This window comes from Tamandua tetradactyla, chromosome 15, assembly GCF_023851605.1.
Source record: "Tamandua tetradactyla isolate mTamTet1 chromosome 15, mTamTet1.pri, whole genome shotgun sequence".
In the NCBI taxonomy this organism is placed as follows: Eukaryota; Metazoa; Chordata; class Mammalia; order Pilosa; family Myrmecophagidae; genus Tamandua; species Tamandua tetradactyla.
The window spans coordinates 37,746,891-37,774,579 of record NC_135341.1 but is presented as its reverse complement, the minus strand read 5'-3'; the positions used below and the strand labels follow the sequence as shown (position 1 = coordinate 37,774,579).

General features: G+C 43.0%; 1 protein-coding gene across 3 annotated transcripts in view; it reads right to left on the bottom strand.

Annotated features, from left to right (window-relative positions):
* Positions 1 to 622: 622 nt before the first annotated feature.
* Positions 623 to 27,689, bottom strand: part of PFKFB4 (6-phosphofructo-2-kinase/fructose-2,6-biphosphatase 4) — a 75,258-nt gene continuing 48,191 nt past the window's right edge. For all 3 annotated transcript variants that reach the window (XM_077129413.1, XM_077129411.1, XM_077129412.1), the window contains exons 10-14: positions 8,352 to 8,456; positions 6,582 to 6,711; positions 6,418 to 6,480; positions 4,989 to 5,053; positions 623 to 2,922 (exon numbers count right to left, since the gene is read on the bottom strand). In XM_077129413.1, the coding sequence (XP_076985528.1) occupies positions 2,863 to 2,922; positions 4,989 to 5,053; positions 6,418 to 6,480; positions 6,582 to 6,711; positions 8,352 to 8,456 (423 nt within the window). In that variant the 3' untranslated portion in view covers positions 623 to 2,862. The remainder of the gene's footprint in view (positions 2,923 to 4,988; positions 5,054 to 6,417; positions 6,481 to 6,581; positions 6,712 to 8,351; positions 8,457 to 27,689) is intronic.

Sequence of the window (27,689 nt, the reverse complement as noted above, 5' to 3'; positions counted from 1 at the left end):
CGGAAGTTGCTCAGCCATAGCTCTCCTTCATCCCGACACGTAGGTGAAGCACGGGTGGGCACCAGCCAAGCCCAGACACATCATGTCCGCAGAGGGACACCCCTGCAATCTACCCTCCCGACAGCCCAGCCCTAGGGCAGGAAGTATAGAACGTTCCACAAAATTCTAGGCGTGGGAAAAGAACTGCCCCTTGTCACCATTCTCCCCACCCCAGAGGTAGGTGACAAAGAAAACACCAGGGAATGACCAGCACACCCCTAACCCGCGGCTTCTGGCAGCCCTTCCATCCTCCACCCAGGCCCTGGCCCCTCTTCCCAAAGATACTAACATTTGGGACCCACATTTCCAGGGACCCCAGAATTAAGGAATTAAGGGAGCTCCACTTCAGATCCCCCTCCCCACATCTGTCTCTTGCTCAAGGGTGAAGGCCAGCACCCCAGGAAGGTACTTTTGCCCAGCTTGTGCCTAGCCCTTCTCCTGAGAAGGGAAAGTATGGAGGGTGGGGTGGGAGCTAAACCAAAGACCCCAAAGCAGACCTAGAGGCCACAACATGGACTGCAGAGCTGGCTGGAAAGAACACCTTCCACATGGAAAGCTGGCCACAGGACACAACATTAAGATTTTTTGTTTTTAATAGTGGTAACACATATACAACATAACATTTCCCATTTTAACTGCTTTCAAGTAACAACAACTCAGTGGTATTAATTACATTCTTAAATTGTTGGGTTTTCAAAAAATTATTTATTGCAGAGAATGCTGAATACAGTGTGATGTCTGGCTGAGACAACACCATCCATTGCAGGGAAAAGATCAACCTTCGTATGAGCACAATAACCACCACAGCTGAACATGGCGCCTGCCAGCCAGCGTGTCGCTGCCCACGCAGAGACTATTCCAGGGCAGAGGCCGGGAAGGGGACTGCCCCGCCTGCATTCTGACCTCCCACACTTCTCCTTGCCTTCTGCCCTTGATGAGTTCTTGTTACTCATCGAAGTCTGGCAGCCTCTGATACCACCCCCACTCCCTTCACCCTCACTGACACTATCTGTGTTCAAAGAGGGCTCAGTGGTCTCGTCTCAGCCAGCCTGAAGTCCTGGGAGAGGTGGAGACATCCTGACGCACATGGCCTGCTGCTGACCGAAGGGACCCACCAAGGCTAACGAATGAGCATGTCTAGGTGACCAAAAGGCACCAAAAGTCTGGGACACGGAAGCAGAGGCTGCAGTCCCCATGTCCCCAAAGCAGGGATATGCTGGCCCTAAGTTTTTATGTCCTTTGGGACATGGAGTGCTGCCTCTTTTCTGCTGAGGAGTGCTTGGGGCTCTAAAGAGATGAGTCCAGAAGTATGATCCTGCCTGGCCTTGCTGTGGACACCTCTACCCACCCCCTCCCGAGTCTGTCCACAGCTGCAGCTACTGCACACACGGCTGAGAGACCACCGGATGGGACCAGGGACACTGACTTCTCTCAGGGGCAGGTGGCATCTACAGGCTGCAAAGCCCTGGGGGGCAGGAAGGATGGTTGCTCTGCAAGGCACAACCCATGAAAAGTTCAGGTACAAAGTGGGTTTTGGGATCCTGGGGCCAGGCTTCCCCAAGGCCCACCTGTGGACAGCAGGACACCTAACTCCAAGTTCCAGACAGACACTCTCTGACCCAGCCCTACAATCTGCTGGCCAGCAAATGACTTCCTTTTTTTGGGCCTGTTTGCTCAGCTGTAAAATGGAGATGGAACCAACTGCCCAGTCTGCCTCTCCAGGCCCAAAATGAACTCATGAGGCTTGTACGTGCAGGAATCAAAGGCTGATGTGCTTGGGAAAATCCTCCCCTGGCTAGGGTTTTGTCCTTTCCCCACCCCAGTCCTACTGGAAGAGGTCCATCAATGCCAGGCAGGGTTTACACGACCACAAGCTTTGCTGACTAATATACAGCAAATGCTTGTCTCTGCCACCAGCGTACATCCCAGGGTGGACACAGTCAGCAACAGGCAAAGGCTTCTGCCTCCCTGCCACTGCATGAGCACTGCCCAGGAAGGGGAGATCAGATGGCAGCCTCTCCCTTGAGCACTTTGGTGTGTGCACCAGGAAAGGTAGCACATATGCATGTCCTATCTTTATGTGGTTCCCCCACAAGAGCAGTTGGGAAGAGGTGGCCCCAGGTACCTTAATGCATGCACACTCGGGAAGGGTCAAGCACAAATGCCTACCCCCTCTGTGTTTCTGTGCACTGGCATGTGCTGAAGTGTGCCTGCTGCTTTCATGAATTTCCACAAATGCCAGTGAGGCAGACACAGAGGCCTGGCCAGTGGCAGCCCTGGAGACGTCTGCCTTGGCTGCTGAAGCCCTTCAGTTCCTGGTGGGGAAGGATGGAAACAGGTTCTTCATCTCATTCAAGGCAGGAGAAGCTCAGAATCCCATGAAGACATTGTGTCTAGCTTGGAAAGTGGCTACCAAGAGGACAGCAGAGTCTTGCAGGGGTCACCAGTCCACCCCAGGCAGCTTGGCCCTAGTGGGAACATCACAACAAGCACCTTCTGTTTCACATTTTCGGGTTTCACATTTCACATAGCCAACCTGACCCAGTGACAGAGAACACCTTCACACTGCAATGGAACCAGGCACTGGGAATCCTCTCACTAGCCCATGGCTGGCGTGGTCTGGTGGCGTGATACTTAGCAGCAAGTTGGGCACCACGTACAATGCATCTCTGTCAACAAGAAGGCAGGTGGGCTGGGGTGCCACCAGCCTCGTGTGGCACTGAAGGTGCTCCTGCGTGGCAACCAACATGACTGGGGGGCCTGGAATTGACCCAGTCTGCAGAGATCAACACTTGTCCAGGGGTCACAGTGGACAAGACACGGTCACTGGTGAGCAGGGACTGTGACGAGGGCTTCCTCTGGAGGCCTTGAGATGTCTACATTCTGCACAACAATAAAAACACAGAACAAATTCACCCTGAGGCAGGAATAGACAGGTCCATCCACTAACTGCTTTTCTCATCTCTGTGACCTGTCAGGGCTCAAATTCTTACCCCAGGAGTCACAGCTGCAGGACTCCAGACTCCAACCTCCCCCAAGAGCGCTGGGCCAAGGACCTCTTGGCACATCGTCAGTGGAAGAACAAAAGAACCAAGGTTGGGGGTGGGGAAGGCACCACCTTCTGTCCATCCAATGGGCCAGGGAGAAGTAGAGCCACATGTGTCCTTCATTGCAGGCAGGTTAAGAGAGACCCAGAGTGAGGCCATCCCCACCTCCTGCTTTAGCACCTGGGGTTGCCTCCCTCATGGCTGTGTCTGAAGACGACTATCAGCTGCAGCCCCAGCAGCCTGTGGACAACTCCTACTCTGCAGCCTGATCTGTCCCCTCAGGACAGCTGGGGCACAGAGTCCCTCCCAAAGCTCTGAAACCCTCAACTGCAGGTCCCCACGAAGCCACAGACCCAGTACTGTCCCTAGCCTGCCCGAGAAATGGGAAACCTGGAATTTCCCTCAGCCCTGTGAGGCCATCCTCTGTGACTCCCGGTCCTGGCGGCCCCTCCTCACAGTCATCACCTGTAGGAACAGGTCACCTGTGCAGCATGACAGGTCCAGACTATAGGGAGGGAGGTGGGGCCTCCATGTCTATACCCTCAGGTTCACAGGACTGGCCACTGGAATTGTAGGGAGCAAGGAGGGAGGGCCCCGTTTCCTATCACAGCCTGCCCCCAAGGATGGACCAGGAAACCCTGGACACTGACCACCTGAAAGAGAATTACGTGGGAACCCCGTGGCCAGCAGAAGCTTGCCTCTCAGAAGGGTCCACCCAGGGCAGAGGGCCATCAGCCACTGAAGGCCTTGTCTCTCAGCTGCCCTGTGCACCAGCAGGGTCAGCACCCCCCGCCACCTGCCCGGCCCACGAACCTCCCACAAACCTCTCACCATCACTCATCACTGCTGAAGGCCAATGCTGGGTTTTCCTCAGCAGCACAGATGCCAGTTAGCACGTGCCTTCCCCTGTGATCTGTGAGTGCTAGGCTGGCTTTGGGTCACACTTGACCAACATGTGGACAAGACCAGGTTCTCAGGGCAAATGGATGAGTCCTGAACAGTGACTGGCGCTGGTTAGGGAGCAGCCATGGGAAGGAATAGGATATATCCACTCTTCTGTGAGGCTTAAGGTCAAGGGGCTGTGAGTAGGGTGTATGTAGCCAGCAAGGCTGAACTTCCTGGTCCAGCCCAAGGCCTGCCCCCTTGGCAGGGATTCAGGGCCCAACCTTGCCCCATTATGGATGGCAACAGGCATGATAGAGGGCCTGGAGGCCTTCTCTGTGTAGTGGACTCTGGAAACTGGGACTGCGGTCCTGGAAGGACCCTCAGCCTCAGAGGGAGGGGTATCCTATATAGAGAAGGGGCCCCATGGGGCAGCAAGATGTTCTGGGCAGCACTGCAAGGTGCTCTTTGCAAAACAAGCACTTGGGGGCACACAGAGTAGCAAACTGTCTTTCTGCAGGAGTGGCTCTGCCCAAGGCTGAGACCCCCAGGGTCTGCACAACTAGTTCCCAACAAAGCACATAACTGTTTGAATTTTTAAGGGTACTCAAGTGGGAAAAGGTGTTCATGAGGCTCGGGGGAAGGGACATGGAAGAATCCCCACCTAACCCCTCACAGGCCCCCAGCCTCTTTCCCAGCTGGAATCTGACTCCTCAGCTCAGACCTCCACAGTGGGGCTGCCCAAGAGCACTGAGGCCCCTCAAGTCCTGGGAAACAAATCCACCCAGGCTTCAGCACATTTCAGCCTGGTGGCTCAGCTCCAGGAACTGCCCCACCCACGGAATGGCTGGCCTTGGCAAGTATCTAACTAAGAGCCCTCCCACCCTGATGAGGGAATAGCTTGGCAGAGAATTTGAGCTCCCTCTGGCAGGCGCCCCTGCTGGGCCTGGCCCTGGAAGACGTTATGTCCTGGCACCCTGGGGAACATTCCCACCACCCCAGCAGTGACCCCATTCCTACCTGAGGCCGATCCCGGTGCGTGTTCACAGCTGCTACATTCAGGAATATGGACTCCACTTTACAACCTGCCAAAGGGAAGATGCAAATCCATTCCACCTCCTGAAAGGCAGCTGGAACCTCAAAGGGGATCATGGAATGGAGCAGGCATTACAGCTTCACGCTGGTCCTTCCATCTTAGGCAGCTCCGAGCAGCCCCGTAAGGAAGGATGTAGCACAGTCAGCCCCATACTTATCCACATGCAACTGCCCCACATGGCCTTAGGGCGGAGCCCACATACACGGACATGGCCACACTGAGGCCCTGGGACCAAGGGCGGTCTGGGGAACACGACAAAGCTCTATGGTCTTCAGGGCCCCACAACACCCATACTCCACCCCTGCCACATGAGGCTGAATCAACTGCTGATATATGGTACTGGATACTCATCACAAATGGAATGCCTTCAGCCGCCACTGAGCTTTGGAGCCATTCTCTCCCAGAACCTGCTGCACAACCGCCCAAGGGAATGCCTCACAGACTGTGTCCAAAGTAAAGAGACCAATTCTCTCTAAACCAACTTGGCAGGTGAACTCACTGCCCTCCTCCCTATATGGGACATGACTGTCATGGGTGTAAATCTCCCTGGCAATGTGGAACCTGACTCCTGGGGATGAGCTGGGACCCGGCAAAATCGGAATGAGAAAGGCTTCTTGACTAAAATGGGGGAAGAGAGAAATCAGACAAAATAAAGTCTCAGTGGCTGAGAGATTTCAAACAGAGTGGGGAGGTTATCCTGGAGGTCATTTTTACACATTACAGAGCTATCCCTTTTTAGTTTATGGTGTATTGGAGTGTACATTCAGGAGGATGTACCTGAAACAGCTGCACTGTGTTCTAGTAGCCTTGTTTCTTGAAGATGACTGTATAATGATACAATTTTTTAAATGCGACTGTGTGACTGTAAAAAACCTTGTGTCTGAAGCTTCTTTAATCGCGGTATGGACAGATGAGTAAAAAAATAAATAAGGATAAAAATCAATAAATAATAGGGGGAGATAAAAGGAAAAGTAAGGAGACCAAGACCTAGGGGGTTAGGAAGTTGCCTGACATCTTGCATCAGGCAGAGTAAGATTCAGAGGTGGACACTATCACTGAGCCCAGAATATTTTAAGGTCCAGGCCCTATTTTAAGGCCCTGGTGGCCATGGAGCTGCGTAGAGATTTAGGAGAAACCAGTAAAAGGCCCCCATAAGGATGGGTAAGGGTAGAGAAAGAATCACTGGGGGGGCGGGGGGGAGGTTCCTATGGCCACGTTAAGGTCTCACAGGCATCTTTTTTAAAATCGAGAAAGGTAGTGGGTGAGGAGAGAGGAGTGGGTGTAATGGGATTTTCAAGGCATTTGCAGAAAAATCATAGAACCCCAAGGTCAAAGTGCTAGATGCTTCCTTACCATAAGCCACGGGAGTCAGCTTCAGAACTGTGTGCAGTGGACATTTGAGGTAGGGCAACTGTTCTGTGGACACAGACAGGGAAGGCTATCACACCAGAAACGCCATGGTGACAGTCCCCCCACCACACACAAACACCCCACCTCCCTGGGGGCAGGGCCTGCACCTGCTGCCTTGTCAAGGAAGTAGGCCAGAAGGCAGCGCATCACAGCCTGGTGGCAGATGACCAACACGTTCTCCTGCCGCTCCAGCTCCATGATGACGGGCTCCAGTCGTTGCACCAGGTCCTCGTAAGACTGCAAGGGCAACAGGGGACAGTCCTTCAGCACTAGCTCCAGGGAGCAGGAATGAAGATATCTTGGGTAATGGGCCACTGTCCCACTCCCAGAACTCATGGTAGGATCAGTGCTGGGGCCTGCTCCTAAGGGTCCTCAAGAGAGAGATTTCCTGTTTGGGGAGGGAGTGGAGAATGGGGCATGGGTAGCCTGGGAAAGGAGCCATTTCCCATATCCTAGAGCCTGTTTTTCTAGGTCTGTGAGGATGGAGCTAGGGCAGCTCAGCCCTCCATCCCGTGAGGCCACCTCTGGCCCTACCGATGGGACCATTCACTGAATCTGCTCAAATATAGAGGCTAGAATTCATAAGCCAGCAGCTGGTGGTGGGTGGACAAGACACTGCTACCTTCCAGCCCACAAAAGAGGGCTGGAAAATAAGAAGGGAAGAGCAAAGACTCCTGGAACTTCCTGGGGTCCCCAGGCACAGTCCTCACAGCCTGCCCACCCACAGCTGCTTGCACACAATAAGCATTCCTTCAAAAAGGAGGCCCAGCAGTCTGAGCTGACTTTCCTCCATGCTCTGATTATGGAGTAATACCAACAGGTGGATCTGGGCTGACCCTCGGTATTTCTTGGAAAATCCTAGATCAATTCATTTGGTAACTTTAATTTTCCTGTTTTTTTTTCATTCTCCTGTATTCTCAAGTTTGAGCAACCAGCTGCTTTGTTTCTTTTTAGTTATCTGGGTTAATTCTAAGTTTACACTCTATTTAGCTCACAGCATGACATGAGGCTAATCAATGTTACCCAGGGCCATCCACCCCTGGAAAGTGTGGAAAAGGAGCCCGTGAATCTGGCTTCTAGGTGTGTATACATTCATTCATGTTTCTACAGAGGAGATGCTTATTTGGTCACTGCCCCAGGCCATCACCTAGATGTGGAGGGTAATGCAAGAGTCAGAGGTGAGCCCCACTTTCTGACCTGTGACCTGGGCTGGCAAGTGTGTCTGCCTGAAGAAGGGGGACCAGTGCCGGTGGCTTGTGGTGACTCATCTGGGGAAGGTCCTCACGTGCCGGAAGCCACAGGGAGGACAGGAAGAGCCCTTGACAAGGGGAAAGCAGCAAGAGGAAGGGGAAAGGCCCAGGGCAGAGACGTGGGTGAGCTAAAACCCGAGCCTCAGGTCGGGCAGGTGTCCCTAACTCCTGACCACTTGTGCATGCTAGGAAGAGCTGACAGTTCCCTCAGAAAGGAGCTGGCCTGGGAGTGTCAGGGGACTATGAGCTTGGGGGGATTATGAGCACAGTCCAGGTGTCCTATAAGAGCTGAATCCCACACAGCCAGCCCCATTCACCTCAGGCCCTGTCCTTCCCAAATATCTACCCCTGGGAAGGGAGAAGACAGGGATGGGCAGGAGGGATCCCATGGGACTCAGGGTCAGGAGTCCTATGCAGCACTGTCCACCTGCCACCTGAGGAGGCACTGAGACCCAGGTCGCATTGCTGGGAAATGGTTGAAGCTGAAACATGACCAGACAGGCCTGTCTTTGAGGCCAGGACCCTCCTGCTGCCCACATAGTCTCTGCAGAGAGCCCCACAGGGCCCCCAGCCATCGCTGTACTCCCAGGCAGGCACAGGCAACTGGGACTAAGCCCTGAAACCTACCTCCCCCTTGGGGTACCGGTACCGGTACTTGTCCTGGTCTCGCAGGGCAAACTCCAGTGGATAATGATCCTGAATTTCCTCATAGGTCATTTCCTCACAGACGCCCTAGGGAGACACAAGGTCATCACACCTCCTGCACCAAGCCAGGGAGACTAACCCTGTGTTGGAGGGGTACGGGTGCCCCAGGCCAAGGAATCCAGGTTTATGGGGCATTCCTGGGCCAGGGGACCCTCCTAGCCTAAAGCTTAGAACCTGCATGAGGAAACAGGTCCTCTGGGACTGAGCGTGGAGGCAGCCCACTTGTAAAAAAGTACCAGAACAGCCTTGCCCACTCATCCATCAAGCTATCCACCAATTCATCCATCCATTTAGTTTATACCATCAAGATAAACATAAACATATTTGCTATGTGTCTTTATGATATATGGAAATACTACTTCTTAGTATGGATTGTTGTACAAACTACAAAGCAATACATCATTTGATCATTGGGTTTATGTACACACACTCATTTACACATGTATATAGCATAGATTCCCATCTACAAATGCCATAAAAAACAGCAGAGATGAGCACTAATTGAAAATACTAAGTCTCATTTAAGGGCCCAGAGAGGCCCAGGCCAACACTTCCATAGCTATGACCACCACATGATGAGGAGCATATGAACCACTTCCCCAAGAGCCTGTGAGGAGTGACAATGTCCTCCTCATCCATTCTGTTACCAAGGAGCCTGGGAAGATGTCTGAATTGACCAATGTCAGTCCTTAAATGGCTCAAGTCATAAGCCAGCAGAGAGGACATATCCAGGGAGAAGAAGCAATAAAACAACCTTAATAAAAAGTTGCTGGTCTCTTGTCTTTGCCTTGAGGCAAAGCCGTCTCTTAAAAAAGGAAAGATAAAGAGGAAATTTATAGCTGAACAAGCATTTTTCAAAAAGAAAAAAAAGATCTCCAATCTATAACCTAACCTCACATCTTATGATACTGGACAAAGAAGAGCAAACAAAATGCAAGCAAGCAGAAGAAAGGAAATAATAAAGATTAGAGCTGAAATTAACAAGAAAAAAAGAATAAAAGAACAATAGAGAGAATCAACGAAACCAAAAATTGGTTCTTTTGAAAAGATCAACAAATATGACAAACCTTTAGTTAGACCGACCAAGAAAAAAAAAGGGAGAGAAGACTTTAATTACTAAAGGCAGGAATGAAAGAGGGGACATTACTACCAACCTTACAGAATTAAAACAGTTATAGTATTCCTATGAACAACTATATATCAATACATTAGATAACTCAGATGAAATGGACAAATTCCTAGAAACACACAAACTAGAAACTGACTAAGGAAGAAAATCCGAATGGATTTTGTTTGAGTTTCCTAGCTGCTAAAACAAACACCATATAATGGGTTGGCTTAACAACAGGAATTTATTGGCTCATAGTTTCAGAGGCTAGAAGGTTTGTTTCCTCCCAGGGTCAGTATCTCCTGGCTGGCTGGCTGGCAATCTTTGGGACTCCTTAGTTTTTCTGTCACATGGCAATGCACATGGTAATGTCTTCTTTCTCTTCTAGGTTCCTTTGACTTCCAGTTTCTTGCTCTCCCCATGGCTTCTCTCCTATAACCAATTTCCTTTGTTCATAAGGACTTCAGTCATACTGGATCAGAGCCCACCTTCATTCAATTTGGGCATGCCTTAACTAGTAACAGCTTCCAAGGTCCTATTTACAAATGGGTTCACACCCACAGGACATGATTCAATCCTCAAGAGTCTGCCCTCTGAAAGAAGACATGTCCTTCCCACATGCAAAGTATATTCATTACATAACAACATCCCAAAGCCTTAAGTTATTTCAGTAACACTAAGTAAAAAGTCTCATCAAAATCGGTATATATGTGGCGTATCCTAAATTTTGTGGGCAAAATTTCTCTGTTTGATAGACCTGTGAAACCTAGAAAACAAGCTATCTGCTTCCAATACACAATGGAAGGGCAGACATGGGATAAACACTGCCCTTCTAGAAGGGAAAAATTGGAAGGAAAACAGGGGTCACAGCTCTTAAACAAATCCAAAAGTCAGCAGAGCAAACTCCATTAAATCTCAAGTCTGAGAGCTTTCTATTGTTTAATTCCTTGTCCCTGGTTCTGATGGAGTAGCAGCCCCACCCCTTCGAAGAACATACATAGAAGCCATACTCTCCCTAAACACAGGGGTATAGGCTCTATTCTCTCCAAGCATAGAAACAGCGGCCAGGCTCTCTGTGAACACTGGGCACAAGCCTCATTAGCTGCGAACACTGGGGAGGCAGCACCCTACCACAGGGGTGGACCTGCTCTCTTGTGCCAAGGAGATCTTTTCGGTCTAGACTTTGTTTCCATGGTTCTGCCCTTGAAGTCAATCTTCCTTCAATTCATCCCTTCTCTGTTTCAGTCCAGATTGGCTTATAGTTCTGCTTAGAGAAATTGTTCTGTTTATAGAAGTTTTTATTTTAATTAAAAAAACATAATTTTTTTGTACTTAGCTTTCTGACTCTGTGCTTGTGCCTTCAACACTTTCACAACGGTATTTTGCTCCTGAATCAGGAAAGCATGCCTGATCCTGTCATGGACACCTTTAGCACACGTGGAACCACCATTGGCTCTGCTGACGTGTTTTTTTGCTTTACATAAAATCATAAAGAACATTATACTTCACAGCACAAACCCTTCAAAGTTGACCTGGGCATGCACCACATGTAGATTTTGATGCTTTTCTAACCTTCTTGGACTAAAGGTAAGCAACTCTATTAGCAGGGGTCTGGTACAGCCTAGTTTTGTTGGAAGCAGTACTGTGGGCTAGGTACCTCAAACACTGGGTCACTCTGAATGCCTCTAGAAACTGTCTCCAGAAGAGGAAAAAGCTGCTCATACAAATCTTGCAAAAACTGGTTAGCTTTGCATGTAGGTCCAAGGGCTCTAAACCATCAGACAATAGAACTTTCCAAAGATTCTTCCTAGATAACTGCCTTTTCAATACTGACTTTCACTGAAATGGCAGACCGGATCCATGTTCAGCAACACCTTCTTTAGCAGGGGGTTGTTCAATTAAACCCTCGCATGGATCCCTGTTCTCTGGGGAGTCACTTCCCAAGGAGGTCCCTGATAGAGCTGCTGTTGGTCTTAGTTCCAAAGCACACTGTCCGAATATGCTGAGAATTTTCCAAATCATTAATTGCTGGTTTCTCTGTGCTTAACAGTTCAACCCTCAGTTTATCTTGTTTCTCTCTCATTTCACTATAAACTGCAAGGAAAAACCAGGTACTGCCACACTTTGTTTTTTCTTTGGCTAAATATCCAAGTTTACTGCCTTCAAGACTGCCTTCCATCCAATATTGGAATGCAATTTTGCCTTTCCCACAGTTTCCAATAACACATTAATCATTTCTGGAAATATTTTTAATATCCATATTTCTACCAACAGTCTCTTCAAAGTAATCTGAGCTTTTTCTATCCAGACCCTCACAATTTTTCTCTCTACCCATTATTCAATTTCGAATACCACGTTTTTAGGTATTTGTCACAGCAGCACCTCACTTTTTAACACCAAATGTGTTTTAGTTTCCTAGGTACTAAAACAAATATCATACAATGGGTTAGCTGAACAACAGGAATTTACTGGCTCACAGTTTCAGAGGCTAGAAGAATTGCTTCCTCCCAGGGTCGGCATCTCCTGGCTAACTGGCAATCTTTGGGGTTCCTTACTTTTTCTGTCAAATGGCAATGCACATGATTATGTCTTCTCCTTTCTCCTCTAGGTTCCATTGACTTCCTGTTTCTTGCTATCCCGTAGCTTTTCTCCTCCTGTGTCCAATTTCCTTTGTTCTTCAGAATGCCAGTAATATTGAATTACAGCCTACCCTTACTCATTTTGGGCATGCCTTAACTAACATCAGCTTCAAAGGCCCTATTAACAAATGAGTTCACACCCACAGGACCAGGAGCTGGGACCTGAACTTGCCTTTTTTGGGAGAAATGATCCGATCCCCAACCAGACCTATGGCAAGTAAAGAAATCAAATTAAAAATCAAAAAGTTACCCACAAGGAAAAGCCAAGGTCTAGATGGCTTCAATGACAAGTTCTATCAAATATTTAAAGAAGAATTGGAACTAATTCTTCACAAATTCTCCAAAAAAAATAGAAGAGGAGAGAACGTCCAAACTCATTCTATGATGCCATTATTACCCTAGTACTAAACCAAACAGACATCACAAGAAAAGAAAACCACAGACTAATATCTCTTATGAATACAAACATAAAAATCTTCAACAATAAAGCTAGGAAACTGAATCCAGCAACATATAAAAAGGATTATACACCATGACCAAGGAGTACAAGATTGGTTTAACATCTGGAAATCAAATTGATATAACAGTCCCTATAAATAAAATAAGGAACTAAAACACATAATAGATGCAAAAAAAATCACTTGACAAAATCCAACACCCATTCATAATAAAAGCACACATGAGAAATAGAAGGGAACTTCCTTGACCTCCTAAAGGGAATCTACAAAATACTCTCAGCTTATACCATATTTAATGGTGAAAGATTTAATGTTTTCTCCCTATGATCAGGAACAAAACAATTAAAGAAGACCTAAATAAATGGAAAGGCACCCCATTTCACAGATTGGGAGACAATATTATTAAGTCAGTAACATTCTCCCAATCATTCTACAGACTCAATACAACACAATTTCCATTAAAATTACAGTTGGCTTCTTTTCAAAAATTAAACTGATCCTAAGATTTATGTAGAAATTCAAGGGACCTAGAGTTGCCAAAATGATCTTGAAAAAGAAGAACAAAGTTGGAGGAGTCACACTTTCCAATTTCAAACTTTACTACAAGCAATAGTAATCAAGACAGCGTAATAGTACTGGCATAAGGATAGACATGCAGAGCAATGGAATAAAGATTCAGTGTCCAGAAATAAACCGTCATATTTACGCTCAATTGATTTTCCAAAAGGGTATCAAGATAATTCAATAGGGGAAAGAATAACGTTTTTAACAAATTGTGCTGGGATAACCGGATATTAAAATGAAAAAGAATGAAGTTGGATCACTAACCCCACCATATTAAAAATTAACTCGAATCAAAAACCTAAATATAAGAGACAAAACCATAAAACTCTTAGAAGAAAACATAGATCTAATTCTTTTTGACCTTGGATTAAGCAGTGGTGTCTTAGACATGACTCTAAGAGTACATGCAACCAAATATAAAACAGATAAATGGCACTTCATCAAAATTTAAAACTTTAGTGTTTTAAAGGACGCCATGAGAAAGCAAAAGACAGTCCATAGAATGGGAAAATATATTTGCAAATGATGTATCTGACAAGGGACTGGTAGAGAAACTAGAAGCCTCATATACTGCTGGTGGGAATGCAAAATGGTGCAGCCACTTTGGAAGTCAATCTGGAAGTTCCTCAAAAGTTTAAACAAAAATTACCATATGACCCAGCAATTTTAATCCCAGGTAGACACCCAAGAGAAATGAAAATATTTGTCCACACAAAACTTGTTCGTTAATTTTCATAGCAACATTTTTCACATTAGTCAAATGTGGAAGCAATTCAAATGTCCACTGAGTGGATAAATAAAATGTGGTATAACATTATAACAGGCTATTACTCAAAAATAAAAAGGAATGAAGTACTGATACATGCTATAACATGAATAAACCTTAAAAACATTACGCTAAGTGAAAGAAGCCAGTCACAAAGACCACATATTGTATAATTCAATTTATATGAAATGTCTAGAATAAGCAAATCAATACAAGCAAGTGGATGCCTAGGGCTGGTGGAAGAGGAAGTTGGCAGGAAATGGGAAGAGACCGCTAATGGGTGTGGTTTCTTCCTGGGAAGATGAAATGTTCTAAAATGGTCTATGATGATGATTGCACAACTGTGTGAACATACTAAAAATCATTGGATTGTACACTTTAAATCGGTGGACTGTATTGTATGTGAGTTATATCTCGAAAAATCTGTTATTAAAAACAAACAGGAGGGCCAAGATGGCAACTTAGCAATGTGTGCATTTTAGTTTGTCCTCCAGAACAACTACTAAATAACCAGAAACAATACAGAACAGCTCCCAGAGCCACATCAGTGACCGGACACACGGTGTACCCCAGTCGGGACCAGCTGGATCGGCTGCAAGAGCCCCAAAACCGTGAGTTCCCCAAGCTGCGGTGGCCAGCGCCCGGCGCCCCTCCCCCACAGGCGGCTTCCCAGAGGGAAAGGAAAGAGACTCTAAACCTGGTCAAGGCAGAGGTCGTTCATTGGGCTCACGGAAAAAGAGGAAAGGGGAGGAAACGGAGGCTTTAATGGCTGTGTCTCTACGGAGACTTGGCAGCCTCTGGATTCAGCAGCGGGACTTCTCAGGCTGCAACTGCCCCAGGCATAGGCAGAAACAGGCTGCTTTCAGGGCTGTCTCCCACCTGTGCCTTCCCCAGGAGAGGGGTGAAGCCCAACTCAGGTGGAATCTCTCCCTCAAGGAATTCAGACCCCAGGGCTTGGCAATTTGAAGCCATTAAAACCAGCCTACAACCTCTCTTCCATCTCCACCACGCCCCTAGCAGGGAGAGTCTTCCAAAGTTAAAAGTGCCGCAACATCTTTTGCTGGTGCGACCCGCAGGCAGACGCACCACATACTGGGCAGGATAAGAAAAACAGAGCCCAGAGACTTCACAGGGAAGCCTTTTAACCTGCTGGGTCTCACCCTCAGGAAAAACTGAAGCAAGTGACTCCTTGCCCCTGATAGGAGGCCAGTTTAGTCCGGAAAACCCGGCTGCAGTCTATAATACCTACACAGACCCACCTAAGGGTGGGGAGGGAAAAGGCACCATACAAGCAGGGCAAGAAACAAGAAAACAAGAACTGAAAAATTCTCCTCTGTTAAACAAAACCTAAGCTAGAGGTCCAGAAAAAGCTGAACTGAAGGTCAAAGAACAGATAGACAACAAATCCATCTAGCAAGAAAACCCTAGGTAAAAGAGGTGAAAGCAATCACCAGAATAAACTAATTAAGGTAATTAAATGTCTAGACTCCAGCAAAAAACAACAAATCACACCAGGAAAATAGAAGATATGGTCCAGTCAAAGGAACAAACCAATAGTTGAAATGAGATAGAAGAGCTGAAACAACTAATTCAGAATATACGAACAGACATGGAAAACCTCATCAAAAACCAAATCAATGAATTGAGGGAAGATATGAAGAAGGCAAGGAACAAACAAAAAGAAGAAATGGAAAGTATGAAAAAACAAATCACAGAACTTATGGGGATGAAATATACAGTAGAAGAGATGAAAAAACAATGGAAACCTACAATGGTAGATTTCAAGAGACAAAGGTTAGGATTAGTGAACTGGAGGACAGAACATCTGATATCCGACAAGATATAGAAACTACAGGGAAAAAAATGGAAAAATATGAGCAGGGACTCAGGGAATTGAATGATAATATGAAGCGCACAAATATACGTGTTGTGGGGGTCCCGGAAGGAGAAGAGAAGGGAAAAAGAGGAGAAAAACTAATGGAAGATATTATCACTGAAAATTTCCCAACTCTTATGAAAGACCTAAAATTACAGATCCAAGAAGTGCTGCATACCCCAAAGAGAATAGATCCAAATAGACGTTCTCTAGGACACTTACTAGTCAGAATGTCAGAGGTCAAAGAGAAAGAGAGGATCTTGAAAGCAGCAAGAGAAAAGCAATCCATCACATACAAGGGAAATCCAGTAAGACTATGTGTAGATTTCTCAGCAGAAACCATAGAGGCGAGAAGACAGTGGGATGATATATTTAAATTACTAAAAGAGAAAAACTGCCAACCAAGAATTCTACACCCAGCAAAATTGTCCTTCAAAAATGAGGGAGAAATTAAAACATTTTCAGACAAAATATCACTGAGAGAATTTGTGACCAAGAGATCAGCTCTGAAAGAAATACTAAAGGGAGCACTAGAGACAGATACGAAAAGACAGAAGAGAGAGGTGTGGAGAAGAGTGTAGAAAGAAGGAAAATTAGATATGACATATAAAATACAAAAGGCAAAATGGTAGAGGAAAGTACTACCCAAACAGTAATAACACTAAATGTTAATGGATTGAACTCCCTAATCAAAAGACATAGACTGGCAGAATGGATTAAAAAAAACAGGATCCTTCTATATGCTGTCTACAGGGAACACATCTTAGACCCAAAGATAAACACAGGTTGAAAGTGAAAGGTTGGGAAAAGATATTTCGTGCAAATAACCACCAGAAAAGAGCAGGAGAAGCTATACTAATATCCAACAATTAGACTTCAAATGTAAAACAGTTAAAAGAGACAAAGAAGGATACTATGTACTAATAAAAGAAACAATTCAACATGAAGACATAACAATCATAAATACTTATGCACCAAACCAGAATGTCCCAAAATACATGAGGAAAACACTGCAAACACTGAAAAGGGAAACAGACACATCTACCATAATAGTTGGAGATTTCAATTCCCCACTCTCATCAATGGACAGAACATCTAGACAGAGGGTCAATAAGAAACAGAGAATTTGAATATTACAATAAATGAGCTAGACTTAACAGATATTTATAGGACATTACACCCAACAACAGCAGGATACACCTTTTTCTCAAGTGCTCATGGATCATTCTCAAAGACAGACCATACGCTGGGTTACAAAGCAAGTCTCAACAAATTTAAAAAGACTGAAATCATACAAAACACTTTCTCAGATCATAAGGGAATGAAGTTGGAAATCAATAATAGGCAGAGTGCCAGAAAATTCACAAATACGTGGAGGTTCAACAACACACTCTTAAACAACGAGTGGGTCAAGGAAGAAATTACTAGAGAAATCAGTAAATATCTTGAGGCAAATGAAAATGAAAACACAATATATCAAAACTTATGGGATGCAGCAAAGGCAGTGCTAAGAGGGAAATTTATTGCCCTAAATGTCTATATCAAAAAAGGAGAAAGGGTAAAAATACAGGAATTAACTGTCCACTTGGAAGAAGTGGAGAAAGAACAGCAAACTAACCCCAAAGCAAGCAAAAGGAAAGAAATAACAAAGATTAGAGCAGAAATAAATGAAATTGAGAACATGAAAACAATTGAGAAAATCAATAAAACCAGAAGTTGGTTCTATGAGAAAATCAATAAGATTGATGGGCCCTTAGCAAGATTGACAAAAAGAAGAAGAGAGAGGATGCAAATAAATAAGATCAGAAATGGAAGAGGAGACATAACCACTGACCCCACAGAAATAAAGGAGGTAATAACAGGACACTATGAACAACTTTATGCCAATAAATACAACAATGTAGATGAAATGGACATGTTCCTAGAAAGGCATGAACAACCAACTTTGACTCAAGAAGAAATAGATGATCTATTTCAAAGTGAATAAAAGTAAATCACAAGTAAAGAAATTGAATCAGTCATTAAAAAGCTTCCCAAAATGAAAAGTCCAGGACCACACGGCTTCACATGTGAATTCTACCAAACATTTCACAAAGAATTAGTACCAATCCTGCTCAAACTGTTCAAAATAATTGAAGTGGAGGGAAAGCTACCTAATTTATTCTATGAAGCCAACATCACCCTCATAGCAAAACCAGGCAAAGATATTACAAAAAAAGAAAACTACAGACCAATCTCTCTCATGAATATAGATGCAAAAATCCTCAACAAAATTCTAGCAAATCGAATCCAGCAACACATTAAAAGATTTATACATCATGACCAAGTAGGATTCATCCCAGGTATGCAAGGATGGTTCAACATAAGAAAATCAATTGGTACAAAAATAGTAGGTACAGGGACTTCCGGAGAAGATGGCGGCTTAGTAAGACGTGCGGATCTTAGTTTCTTCTCCAGGACAGCTACTAGGGGAGTAGAAACGATACAGAACAGCGCCCAAAGCCACAACAGAGATAAAAAAGACAGCGTACCCCATCCTGGAACGGCTGGCTGGCTGAGAGAAGCCGCTCGGGTGAGATCGCCGAGGCGCGCGGGCTTCACCGGGCGGGGCGGCAATCGGCCGGAGTCACTCCCTTCCCCCTTCCCGGGCTGGCTGGGAGAATTGGAGAGGCGGTCCCCTGAAACCGCGGCGGCTGGCGCCCACACCACGCGCAGCCCCATGGACCAACTGAGAGAATTGGACCGGAAATCCGCAGGTCGCGGAGAACGGTGACGGGTGGGGGAGGCCCCTTCCAAACCCGTGACTCCCCGGGAACGTGCACTCTCCCGGGCGGGCCGCTGCTGCTGGCGCCCTCCCGCCACGCTTGTCGCCCAGGCGACTAGGAAATTTGGACAGGCGCTTTCCCGGGCTGCGGAGGCCAGCAACCCTCCCCGCATTAGGACCCCGGGCCGGCTCGAACCCTTCCAAGCCGCTTTGGCAAGCGAACCTCCCGGACGGCGAGAGTTTTTCAAAGTTAAAGGTCCCACAGCACCTTTTACTGGTGGGACCCGCAGACAAACGTGTGCCACGAGCGCCACCTACTGGGCAGGATAAGAAAAACAGAACCCAGAGATTTCACAGAAAAATCTTCCAAACTTTTGGATCCAATACCCAGGGAAATCTTTCTAAATGCGCAGACGCCAACAGAAGATAACGGATCACGCTCAAATAATTGAAAATATGGCCTAGTCAAAGGAACAAACCAATAGTTCAAATGAGATACAGGAGCTGAGACAACTAATGCTGAATATACGAACAGAAATGGAAAATCTCTTCAAAAACGAAATCGATAAATTGAGGGAGGACATGAAGAAGACATGGGCTGAACATAAAGAAGAAATAGAAAAACTGAAAAAACAAATCACAGAGCTTATGGAAGTGAAGGACAAAGTAGAAAAGATAGAAAAAACAATGGATACCTACAATGATAGATTCAAAGAGACAGAAGATAGAATTAGTGATTTGGAGGATGGAACACCTGAATTCCAAAAACAAACAGAAACTATCGGGAAAAGAATGGAAAAATTCGAACAGGGTATCAGGGAACTCAAGGACAATATGAACCGCACGAATATACGTGTTGTGGGTGTCCCAGAAGGAGAAGAGAAGGGAAAAGGAGGAGAAAAACTAATGGAAGAAATTTTACTGAAAATTTCCCAACTCTTATGAAAGACCTAAAATTACAGATCCCAGAAGTGCAGCACACCCCAAAGAGATTAGATCCAAATAGGCGTTCTCCAAGACACTTACTAGTTAGAATGTCAGAGGTCAAAGAGAAAGAGAGGATCTTGAAAGCAGCAAGAGAAAAACAATCCATCACATACAAGGGAAACCCAATAAGACCATGTGTAGATTTCTCAGCAGAAACCATGGAGGCTAGAAGACAGTGGGATGATATATTTAAATTACTAAAAGAGAAAAACTGCCAACCAAGACTCCTATATCCAGCAAAATTGTCCTTCAAAAATGAGGAAGAAATTAAAACATTCTCAGACAAAAATTCACTGAGAGAATTTGTGACCAAGAGACCAGCTCTGCAAGAAATACTAAAGGGAGCACTAGAGTCAGAACCGAAAAGACAGAAGAGAGAGGTATGGAGAAGAGTATAGAAAGAAGGAAGGTCAGATATGATATATATAATACAAAAGGCAAAATGGTAGAGGAAAATATTATCCAAACAATAATAACACTAAATGTTAATGACTGAATTCCCCAATCAAAAGACATAGAATGGCAGAATGGATTAAAAAACAGGATCCTTCTATATGCTGTCTACAGGAAACACATCTTAGACCCAAAGATAAACATAGGTTGAAAGTGAAAGGTTGGGAAAAGATATTTCATGCAAATAACAACCAGAAAAGAGCAGGAGTGGCTATACTAATATCCAACAAGTTAGACTTCAAATGTAAAACAGTTAAAAGGGACAAAGAAGGCCACTATATACTAATAAAAGGAACAATTAAACAAGAAGACATAACAATCATAAATATTTACGCACCGAACCAGAATGCACCAAAATACGTGAGGAATACACTGCTAACACTGAGAAAGGAAATAGACACAAATACCATAATAGTTGGAGACTTCAATTCCCCACTCTCATCAATGGACAGAACATCTAGACAGAGGATCAATAAAGAAATAGAGAATCTGAATATTACTATAAAGGAGCTAGACTTAACAGACATTTATAGGACATTAAATCCCAAAACAGCAGGATACACCTTTTTCTCAAGTGCTCATGGATCATTCTCAAAGATAGACCATATGCTGGGTCACAAAGCAAGTCTTAACAAATTTAAAAAGATTGAAATCATACACAACACTTTCTCGGATCATAAAGGAATGAAGTTGGAAATCAATAATAGGCGGAACGCCAGAAAATTCACAAATACGTGGAGGCTCAACAACACACCCTTAAACAACGAGTGGATCAAAGAAGAAATTGCAAGAGAAATTAGTAAATACCTCGAGGCAAATGAAAATGAAAACACAACATATCAAAACTTATGGAATGCAGCAAAGGCAGTGCTAAGAGGGAAATTTATTGCCCTAAATGCCTATATCAGAAAAGAAGAAAAGGTAAAAATGCAGGAATTAACTGTTCACTTGGAAGAACTGGAGAAAGAACAGCAAACGAATCCCAAAGCAAGCAAAAGGAAAGAAATAACAAAGATCAGAGCAGAAATAAATGAAATTGAAAACATGAAAACAATAGAAAAAATCAATAAGACCAGAAGTTGGTTCTATGAGAAAATCAGTAAGATTGATGGGCCCTTAGCAAGATTGACAAAAAGAAGAAGAGAGAGGATGCAAATAAATAAGATCAGAAATGGAAGAGGAGACATAACTACTGACCTCATAGAAATAAAGGAGGTAATAACAGGATACTATGAACAACTTTACGCTAATAAATACAACAATTTAGATGAAATGGACGGGTTCCTGGAAAGACATGAACAACCAACTCTGACTCAAGAAGAAATAGATGACCTCAACAAACCAATCACAAGTAAAGAAATTGAATTAGTCATTCAAAAGCTTCCTAAAAAGAAAAGTCCAGGACCAGATGGCTTCACATGTGAATTCTACCAAACGTTCCAGAAAGAATTAGTACCAATTCTCCTCAAACTCTTCAAAAAAATCGAAGTGGAGGGAAAACTACCTAATTCATTCTACGAAGCCAACATCACCCTCATACCAAAACCAGGCAAAGATATTACAAAAAAAGAAAACTACAGGCCAATCTCTCTAATGAATACAGATGCAAAAATCCTCAATAAAGTTCTAGCAAATCGTATCCAACAACACATTAAAAGAATTATACATCATGACCAAGTAGGATTCATCCCAGGTATGCAAGGATGGTTCAACATAAGAAAATCAATTAATGTAATACACCATATCAACAAATCAAAGCAGAAAAATCACATGATCATCTCAATTGATGCAGAGATGGCATTCGACAAGATTCAACATCCTTTCCTGTTGAAAACACTTCAAAAGATAGGAATACAAGGAAACTTCCTTGAAATGATAGAGGGAATATATGAAAAACCCACAGCTAATATCATCCTCAATGGGGAAAAATTGAAAACTTTCCCCCTAAGATCAGGAACAAGACAAGGATGTCCACTATCACCACTATTATTCAACATTGTGTTGGAGGTTCTAGCCAGAGCAATTAGACAAGAAAAAGAAATACAAGGCATCAAAATTGGAAAGGAAGAAGTAAAACTATCACTGTTTGCAGACGATATGATACTATACGTAGAAAACCCGGAAAAATCCACAACAAAACTACTAGAGCTAATAAATGAGTACAGCAAAGTAGCAGGTTACAAGATCAACATTCAAAAATCTGTAGCATTTCTATACACTAGTAATGAACAAGCTGAGGGGGAAATCAAGAAACGAATCCCATTTACAATTGCAACTAAAAGAATAAAATACCTAGGAATAAATTTAACTAAAGAGAGAAAAAACCTATATAAAGAAAATTACAAAAAACTGTTAAAAGAAATCACAGAAGACCTAAATAGATGGAAGGGCATACCGTGTTCATGGATTGGAAGACTAAATATAGTTAAGATGTCAATCCTACCTAAATTGATTTACAGATTCAATGCAATACCAATCAAAATCCCTACAACTTGTTTTTCAGAAATAGAAAAACCAATAAGCAAATTTATCTGGAAGGGCAGGGTGCCCCGAATTGCTAAAAACATCTTGAGGAAAAAAAACGAAGCTGGAGGTCTCGCACTGCCTGACTTTAAGGCATATTATGAAGCCATGCATGTCAAAACAGCATGATACTGGCATAAAGATAGATATATCGACCAATGGAATCGAATAGAGTGCTCAGATATAGACCCTCTCATCTATGGACATTTGATCTTTGATAAGGCAGTCAAGCCAACTCACCTGGGACAGAACAGTCTCTTCAATAAATGGTGCCTAAAGAACTGGATATCCATATGCAAAAGAATGAAAGAAGACCCATCTCTCACACCCTATACAAAAGTTAACTCAAAATGGATCAAAGATCTAAACATTAGGTCTAAGACCATAAAACAGTTAGAGGAAAATGTTGGGAGATATCTTATGGATCTTACAACTGGAGGCGGTTTTATGGACCTTAAACCTAAAGAAAGAACACTGAAGAAGGAAATAAATAAATGGGAGCTCCTCAAAATTAAACACTTTTGTGCATCAAAGAACTTCATCAAGAAAGTAGAAAGAGGGCGGGCCGCGGTGGCTCAGCGGGCAAAGTACTTGCCTGCTATGCCGGAGGACCTCGGTTCGATTCCCGGCCCCAGCCCATGTAACAAATACGGAGAAACAGAATACAATAAAAAACAAGAAAATGTTTAAAGATGTTTCCCTTTCTTCCTTCCTTCCTTCCTTCTATCCTTCCTTCCTTCTCTCTGTCTTTCCTTTAAAAAAAAAAAAAAAAAAAAAAAAAAAAAAAAAAAAAAAGAAAGTAGAAAGACAGCCTACACAATGGGAGACAATATTTGGAAATGACATATCAGATAAAGGTCTAGTATCCAGAATTTATAAAGAGATTGTTCATCTCAACAACAAAAAGACAGCCAACCCAATTACAAAATGGGAAAAAGACTTGAACAGACACCTATCAGAAGAGGAAATACAAATGGCCAAAAGGCACATGAAGAGATGCTCAATGTCCCTGGCCATTAGAGAAATGCAAATCAAAACCACAATGAGATATCATCTCACACCCACCAGAATGGCCATTATCAACAAAACAGAAAATGACAAGTGCTGGAGAGGATGCGGTGAAAGAGGCACACTTATCCACTGTTGGTGGGAATCTCAAAGGGTGCAACCACTGTGGAAGGCAGTTTGGCGGTTCCTCAAAAAGCTGAATATAGAACTGCCATATGACCCAGCAATACCATTGCTGGGAATATACTCAAAGGACTTAAGGGCAAAGACACAAACGGACATTTGCACACCAATGTTTATAGCAGCGTTATTTACAATTGCAAAGAGATGGAAACAGCCAAAATCTCCATCAACAGAAGAGTGGCTAAACAAACTGTGGTATATACATACGATGGAATACTATGCAGCTTTAAGACAGGATAAACTTATGAAGCATGTAATAACATGGATGGACCTAGTGAACATTATGCTGAGTGAGTCTAGCCAAAAACTAAAGGACAAATACTGTATGGTCCCACTGATGTGAACAGACATTCGAGAATAAATTTGGAATATGTCATTGGTAACAGAGTTCAGCAGGAGGTAGAAACAGGGTAAGATAATGGGCAATTGGAGTTGAAGGGATACAGGCTGTGCAACAGGACTAGATACAAAAACTCAAAAATGGACAACACAATAATACCTAATTGTAAAGTAATCATGTTAAAACACTGAATGAAGCTGCATCTGAGCTATAGGTTTTTGTTTTGTTTTGTTTTGTTTTGTTTTGACTTTACTATTATTACTTTTATTTTTGTCTCTATATTAACATTCTATATCTTTTTCGGTTATGTTGCTAGTTTTTTTAAACCGATGCAAATGTACTAAGAAATGATGATCATGCATCTATGTGATGATGTTAAGAATTACTGATTGCATATGTAGAATGGTATGATTTCTAAATGTTGGGTTAATTTCTTTTTTTCCGTTAATTAAAAAAAAAAAAGAGAAGGGGTAATTGGAGCTGAAGGGATACAGACTGTACAACGGGACTGGATATAAAAACTCAGAAATGGACAGCACAATACTACCCAATTGTAATGCAATTATGTTAAAACACTGAATGAAGCTGCATGTGAGGTATAGGTTTTTTGTGGTTTTTTTTCTTTCTATTAATGTTTTAATTCTTATTCTGTTGTCTTTTTATTTCTTTTTCTAAATCGATGCAAATGTACTAAGAAATGATGAATATGCAACTATGTGATGTTATTAAGAATTACTGATTGTACATGTAGAATGGAATGATTTCTAATTGTTTTGTTAATTATTTTTCTAATTAATAAAAAAAAAGAAAATCAATTAATGTAATACACCCTATCAACAAATCAAAGTAGAAAAATCACATGATCATCTCAATTGATGCAGAGAAGGCATTTGACAAAATTCAACATACTTTCCTGTTGAAAACACTTCAAAGGATAGGAATACAAGGGAACTTCCTTAAAATGATAGAGGGAATATATGAAAAACCCACAGCTAATATCGTCCTCAATGGGGAAAAACTGAAAACTTTTCCCCTAAGATCAGGAACAAGACAAGGATGTCCACTATCACCACTGTTATTCAACACTGTGTTGGAAGTTCTAGCCAGAGCAATTAGACAAGAAAAAGAAATACAAGGCATCAAAATTGGGAAAGGAAGAAGTAAAACTATCACTGTTTGCAGACGATATGATACTATACGTCGAAAACCCAGAAAAATCCACAACAAAATTACTAGAGCTAATAAATGAGTACAGCAAAGTAGCAGGTTACAAGATCAACATTCAAAAATCTGTAGCACTTCTATACACTAGTAATGAACAAGCTGAGGGGGAAATCAAGAAACGAATCCCATTTACAATCGCAACTAAAAGAATAAAATACCTAGGAATAAATTTAACTAAAGAGACAAAAAACCTATATAAAGAAAACTACAAAAAACTGCTAAAAGAAATCACAGAAGACCTAAATAGATGGAAGGGCATACCGTGTTCATGGACTGGAAGACTAAATATAATTAAGATCTCAATCCTACCTAAATTGATCTACAGATTCAATGCAATACCAATCAAAATCCCAACAACTTATTTTTCAGAATTAGAAAAACCAATAAGCAAATTTATCTGGAAGGGCAGGGTGCCCCGAATTGCTAAAAACATTTTGAGGGAAAAAAACGAAGCTGGAGATCTTGCGCTGCCTGACTTTAAGGCATATTATGAAGCCACAGTGGTCAAAACAGCATGGTATCGGCATAAAGATAGATATATCGACCAATGGAATCAAATAGAGTGCTCAGATATAGACCCTCTCATCTATGGACATTTGATCTTTGATAAGGCAGTCAAGCCAACTCACCTGGGACAGAACAGTCTCTTCAATAAATGGTGCCTAGAGAACTGGATATCCATATGTAAAAGAATGAAAGAAGACCCGCATCTCACACCTTATACAAAAGTTAACTCAAAATGGATCAAAGATCTAAACATCAGGTCTAAGACCATAAAACAGTTAGAGGAAAATGTTGGGAGATATCTTATGAAACTTACAACTGGAGGCGGTTTTATGGACCCTAAACCTAAAGCAAGAGCACTGAAGAAGGAAATAAATAAATGGGAGCTCCTCATTATTAAACACTTTTGTGCATCAAAGAACTTCATCAAGAAAGTAGAAAGACAGCCTACACAATGGGAGATAATATTTGGAAATGACATATCAGATAAAGGTCTAGTATCCAGAATTTATGAGAGATTGTTCAACTCAGCAACAAAAAGACAGCCAACCCAATTACAAAATGGGAAAAAGACTTGAACAGATACCTCTCAGAAGAGGAAATACGGATGGCCAAGAGGCACATGAAGAGATGCTCAATGTCCCTGGCCATTAGAGAAATGCAAATCAAAACCACAATGAGATATCATCTCACACCCACCAGAATGGCCATTATCAACAAAACAGAAAATGACAAGTGCTGGAGAGGATACGGAGAAAGAGGCATACTTATCCACTGTTGGTGGGAATGTCAAATGGTGCAAGGCAGCCGTGGAAGGCAGTTTGGCGGTTCCTCAAAATTGCCATATGACCCAGCAATACCATTGCTAGGTATCTACTCAAAGGACTTGAGGGCAAAGACACAAACGGACATTTGCACACCAATGTTTATAGCAGCGTTATTTACAATTGCAAAGAGATGGAAACAGCCAAAATCTCCATCAACAGAAGAGTGGCTAAACAAACTGTGGTATATACATACGATGGAATATTATGCAGCTTTAAGACAAGATAAACTTATGAAGCATGTAATAACATGGATGGACCTAGAGAACATTATGCTGAGTGAATCCAGCCAAAAACTAAAGGACAAATACTGTATGGTCCCACTGATGTGAACGGACATTCGAGAATAAACTTGGAATATGTCATTGGTAACAGAGTCCAGCAGGAGTTAGAAACAGGGTAAGATAATGGGTAATTGGAGCTGAAGGGATACAGACTGTGCAACAGGACTAGATACAAAAACTCAAAAATGGACAGCACAATAATACCTAAGTGTAAAGTAATCATGTTAAAACACTGAATGAAGCTGCATCTGAGCTATAGGTTTTTTTTGTTTTGTTTTGTTTTGTTTTTTTACTATTATTATTACTTTTATTTCTTTTCTCTATATTAACATTCTATATCTTTTTCTGTTGTGTTACTAGTTCCTCTAAACCAATGCAAATGTACTAAGAAACGATGATCATGCATCTATGTGATGATGTTAAGAATTACTGATTGCATATGTAGAATGGTATGATTTCTAAATGTTGGGTTAATTTCTTTTTTTTCCGTTAATTAATAAAAAAAAAATCTGTAGTGTTTCTATACACTAGTAATGAACAATCTGAGGGGGAAATCAAGAAACAAATTCCATATTGTTCATCCACAGAAATTAAGTCCTGATACATGTGGAAACATGGATGAACCTTGAAGACATCATGTTGATGAAATAATCCAGACACAAAAGGACAAATATTATATGATCTCAATGTTTTGAAAGAATTAGAATTAGCAAACTCATACAGTCAGAATCTAGAATATTGATTACCAGGTGTGA